Raw genomic sequence first — 5,288 nt, forward strand, 5'->3', positions numbered from 1 at the left:
CCTACTGTCGCCCAGAACATTGCTATGTGGCGCATGACTGTATTTAATATAAAGGCAAGTGCTTTTTAAGCACCTGCTTGGTTCCCAGTGTTGCGTTGCTTCATTCATTGTTATATCAAATATTTAGATATATAAGGTGAAATCATTTCCACGTGTGAAATCTTAAACGTCTCACTCCTGTTCCCTCTTCCTGCACTGAGCTCTTCCACTCCTTACCCTGCGCTGTGTTTTTCCATACCACTTTACCACCTTCTGCCACCCTGTGCCCCTTTCTTATTTATATGTGTTTGCCTCCCCCCACCAGAATGTAACTGCATGAAGACAGGGATTTTTGTCCATGGTGTTCTTTGATGTGTCCCCAGAACCTAGAATAGTGCCTGACATATAGCAGGTGCTTGATGAATATTGATGGAATCGATGAATAAATGAACAAAAGAAAATTTAATGACATGTCCTTGGCTAACAAGAGAAAGAGGCAAAAAGGATAAGTAAAGTAGCATCGGCTGCTCCTCCAGCCTTTTACATGGTAAACCATTCTCTTGCATGCAGGCAAGGGAGGGGTTTGCTATCTAATTTCATCAAAGACCATAGTAGTGTACAGTTGTTGCTGGATTTATAATGATTTTTTAAATAATTTTTTATTTCTGCATAGAAAATTACTCCCAATTGAGCAGCTTAAAACAACACACATGAGGATCAGGAATCCAGGAGCTGCTTAATTAAGTACTCTAGCTCAGGATCTTTCATAAGTTTGCAATCAAGATGTTGCTGGAGGCCGCAGAATGCACTTCCAAAAAGACTCACTCATGTGATGTGCGTGGAGGACTCAGTTTTACACCCAGGTCCCTTTCCAGTGACCTCACATGATGGCTGTGAGATTCCTGGAGCACAAGGGCTCTGACAGAGTGCCACCAAGACAGAAGGCAGGTGTAAAGCTAGGGCTAGGGCTCACAGACCCCTTGAGCCCATCATACAGATGGGGTCACAAACCTTTCACGTGCAGGTCTATGAGCTAGGTAATAGAAAGAGGTCCTGGGAGCCATGGGTAAAAAATTAATAGGCTTTATTCAGAGTTAGGAGCAGCTGCCCTAGTGGCCTCCCGGAGTGTCCCAAGAAGCACCGTGTATCAGAACCATTAGTCCTTTTTTTTTAAAATTTTCCTTTTTGTCTTTTTTTTACTGACTGGTAATGGGATCGCAACCCTCGGTGTCGTGCCCATACCAGGGACCGGCAATGGGATTGCAACCCTCAGTGTTGTGCCCACACCACGCTCAGTCAGTGAGCGGGAACCAGTCTCCACATGGGATCTGAACCCTCGGCGGGAGCGCAGCCACGCTCCCAGGCAGCGCACTCTCCAGTGTGCCACCAGGCCGGCCCAGAAGCATTAGTCCTTTATACTTCAGTCCATAACCCAAGACACCTGGGTGCACATGCACAATTATATTAGACAATAAGGGAATACCTGGGTGCATGTGCATATTTACATCAGATGCTCAGCAAGATTCTGAATATCTGAAGGGCCCTGACCATTTTCCTATATTTTCCCAGCACCAGGTGTCTTATAATCCAGTCTCAGCAGCCACACACTTGGTCACAAGATACCTGTGGTAGGATGTGAGAAAGGAATTCTACAAGGGGTCAATATCAGGAGGCAGGAAGCACTGGAGGCCAGTCTGCCGCAGTGGTTTTATCCACGTAAATGAATACTAGAAATTAAAGAATTTGAAGGTTTTTCCCCTTCCCTTTCCCCTACTTAGGTGTACGTATGCCTTGATTCTGTAGAAAATTGTAATGTGTTTAACCGGCACAGTGACACAGATGGTAGTGGAGTCAGCTGGGAATCGGAACCGGAGAGCCTTGATGAGGCCTGCGGAGGACTAATGGTAATTTGGAGACACTTCCTCCTCTGACAGTGCTTGGAACACGTGTACTTATTAGTAACAGGATTCTTAATATAACTCTTTCTTTTTTTAGTGAGCCGGCGAGGTCATTTCTAACTTGAACTGCTATTTCCCTTGTCCTCACTTTGCACGCCTCATCTCTGAATCCTCGAGACACCCTGCAGGCGACCTCCTCCCATTTCCTAAGTTAGGAAGGGGAACAAGAGAAGTGAAGTGCGGTACCTCCCTTGGGGGCTTTCATTTTCCAGAAATGAGGCTGTGTTGGGAAACTGAGTGCATAAAGATGATTTTCCCAGCTTGAGCTTGTACCACCAGCTCCAATTGCGCAGTCATTTTAATTATAAGCCACCTAGGCTGATCCTTTTGAGGTGGGGGCTCAGACTCTGTCCTGTCNAGAATAGTGCCTGACATATAGCAGGTGCTTGATGAATATTGATGGAATCGATGAATAAATGCACAAAAGAAAATTTAATGACATGTCCTTGGCTAACAAGAGAGAGAGGCAAAAAGGATAAGTTAAGTAGCATCGGCTGCTCCTCCAGCCTTTTACATGGTAAACCATTCTCTTACAGGCAAGGGAGGGGTTTGCTCTCTAATTTCATCAAAGACCATAGTAGTGTACCGCTGTTTCTGGTTTTTATAATGATTTTTTAATAATTTTTTATTTCTGCATAGAAAATTACCCCCAATTGAGCAGCTTAAAACAACACACATGAGGATCAGGAATCCAGGAGCTGCTTAATTAAGTACTCTAGCTCAGGATCTTTCATAAGTTTGCAATCAAGATGTTCCTGGAGGCTGCAGAATGCACTTCCAAAAAGACTCACTCATACGATGTGTGTGGAGGACTCATTTTTACACCCAGGTCCCTTTCCAGTGACCTCCCAGGATGGCTGTGATATTCCTGGAGCACAAGGGCTCTGACAGAGTGCCACCAAGACAGAAGGCAGGTGTAAAGCTAGGGCTAGGGCTCACAGACCCCTTGAGCCCGTTGTACAGATGGGGTCACAAACCTTTCACGTGCAGGTCTATGAGCTAGGTAATAGGAAGAGGTCCTGGGAGCCGTGGGTAAAAAATTAATAGGCTTTATTCAGAGTTAGGAGCAGCTGCCCTAGTGGCCTCCCGGAGTGTCCCAAGAAGCACCGTGTATCAGAACCATTAGTCCTTTTTTTTTTTATTTTCCTTTTTGTCTTTTTTTTACTGACCGGTAATCGCAACCCTCGGTGTTGCGCCCGTACCGGGGACCGGCAGCGGGATCGCAACCCTTGGTGTTGCGTCCACACCACGCTCAGCCAGTGAGCGGGAACTGGTCTCTACATGGGATCCGAACCCTCAGCGGGAGCACTGCCACGCTCCCATGTGGCGCACTCTCCAGTGCGCCACCGGGCCGGCCCAGAACCATTAGTCCTTTATACTTAAGTCCATAACCCAAGACACCTGGGTGCACATGCACAATTACATTAGACAATAAGGGAATACCTGGGCGCATGTGCATATTTACATCAGATGCTCAGCAAGATTCTGAATATCTGAAGGGCCCTGACCATTTACCTATATTTTCCCAGCACCAGGTGTCTTATAATCCAGTCTCAGCAGCCACACACTTGGTCACAAGATGCACGTGGTAGGATGTGGGAAAGGAATTCTACAAGGGGTCAATATCAGGAGGCAGGAAGCACTGGAGGCCAGTCTGCCGCAGTAGTTTTGTCCACATAAACGAATACTAGAAATTAAAGAATTTGAAGGTTTTTCCCCTTCCCTTTCCCCTACTTAGGTGTACGTATGCCTTGATTCTGTAGAAAATTGTGATGTGTTTAACCGGCACAGTGACACAGATGGTAGTGGAGTCAGCTGGGAATCGGAACCGGAGAGCCTTGATGAGGTGCTGCGGAGGACTAATGGTAATTTGGAGACACTTCCTCCTCTGACAGTGCTTGGAACACGTGTACTTATTAGTAACAGGATTCTTAATGTAACTCTTTCTTTTTTTAGTGAGCCGGCGAGGTCATTTCTAACTTGAACTGCTGTTTCCCTTGTCCTCACTTTGCACGCCTCATCTCTGAATCCTCGAGACACCCTGCAGGTGACCTCCTCCCATTTCCTAAGTTAGGAAGGGGAACAAGAGAAGTGAAGTGCGGTACCTCCCTTGGGGGCTTTCATTTTCCAGAAATGAGGCTGTGTTGGGAACTGAGTGCATAAAGATGATTTTCCCAGCTTGAGCTTGTACCACCAGCTCCAATTGCGCAGTCGTTTTAATTATAAGCCACCTAGGCTGATCCTTTTGAGGTGGGGGCTCAGACTCTGTCCTGTCAGAATGGGTCAAGTTCCTATCTTTTTTCTTTCTAATCCATTATTCCCATCGTTATTAAATATGTGTGATTCTCCTTTGAGGAAAACGTATCTAGTTAGTGGTGTTGACAGTTTGTGAATGATGAGTGGTGTCAGTACATTTTTATCAATATATGTCATATAGAGATGTATTTATCCTTGATATCTTGTACATATCAAGATATTTTAGCAAAAGAAAAAAAACATCAGCCTGATGTCTTATCTGACCTTATTCAGTGAGATTTTACTTGGTTGTGACCTGCTTTTGGCTGATAAACAATGCTTGCTGTTCCCTCTGCCTGATGTGTTCTTCCCCAGGATGTCGAGACAGTGCAGGTCTCTGCTCAGCTGCTCCCTACTGAAACCCTCCCCAACCTCACTGCGTAAACTGGCACCACCTCTTCCTGCCCTTCCCCCTCCCCCTACTATCCCTTTTTAAATAGCACTGGGAGGAGGTGTCTCTGTGTCACCAGCAATTAGAAGGTCACCTGGCACAAGCAGGTGCTCACGAATACTGAATGAGCGAAAGAATAAACTCGTTATGGGTTTTGTGTTTTTCGTACACTCAGATTTACAGACTGGAAGGAACAATTTCTTTCCCATTGTGTTCATGTCTCAAGGGAAATCACACAATCTAACTGTCCATAACGTGGTAATTCATGGAGCTATGCATATATTATTTGTGTATTTTTCTGTAGGTATTTTATACTCCAGTAATAGTCTTTTAGATGTGCATATGTACAAGTTGATTCATAGGCAAGTGCTATTAAATACGTACAATTGAATAAGGAATTCATATTGAAGGAGTTGATTTAATGGGTTAAAATAAGATGACAACTAGGTGTTTGGTTTATTGAAAGTTCTATTTTGGGCTGGCCCCATGGCTCACTCTGGTGAGTGCGGTGCTGGGAGTGCAGCAGCGCTGGGAGCACTGAGGCCACAGGGTTGGATCCTATATAGGGATGGCCGGTGCGCTCACTGGCTGAGCGCAGTGCAGGCAACACCGAGCCAAGGGTTGCAATCACCTCACCAGTCACAAAAAAAAAAAAAAAAAAAAAA

General features: G+C 45.3%; 1 protein-coding gene across 1 annotated transcript in view; it reads left to right on the forward strand.

The window, feature by feature from the left end:
* The window catches only part of LOC103609846 (RING finger protein 17-like), a gene marked incomplete at its 5' end in the record, with an annotated part of 25,161 nt that overhangs the window by 15,715 nt on the left and 4,158 nt on the right, over positions 1-5,288 (forward strand). Inside the window, 1 exon segment of the mRNA XM_008594121.1 lies at positions 3,676-3,844. Coding sequence (XP_008592343.1) covers positions 3,676-3,844 — 169 coding nt within the window.

This window comes from Galeopterus variegatus, unplaced genomic scaffold (genome assembly GCF_000696425.1).
Source record: "Galeopterus variegatus unplaced genomic scaffold, G_variegatus-3.0.2 Scaffold10181, whole genome shotgun sequence".
In the NCBI taxonomy this organism is placed as follows: domain Eukaryota; kingdom Metazoa; phylum Chordata; class Mammalia; order Dermoptera; family Cynocephalidae; genus Galeopterus; species Galeopterus variegatus.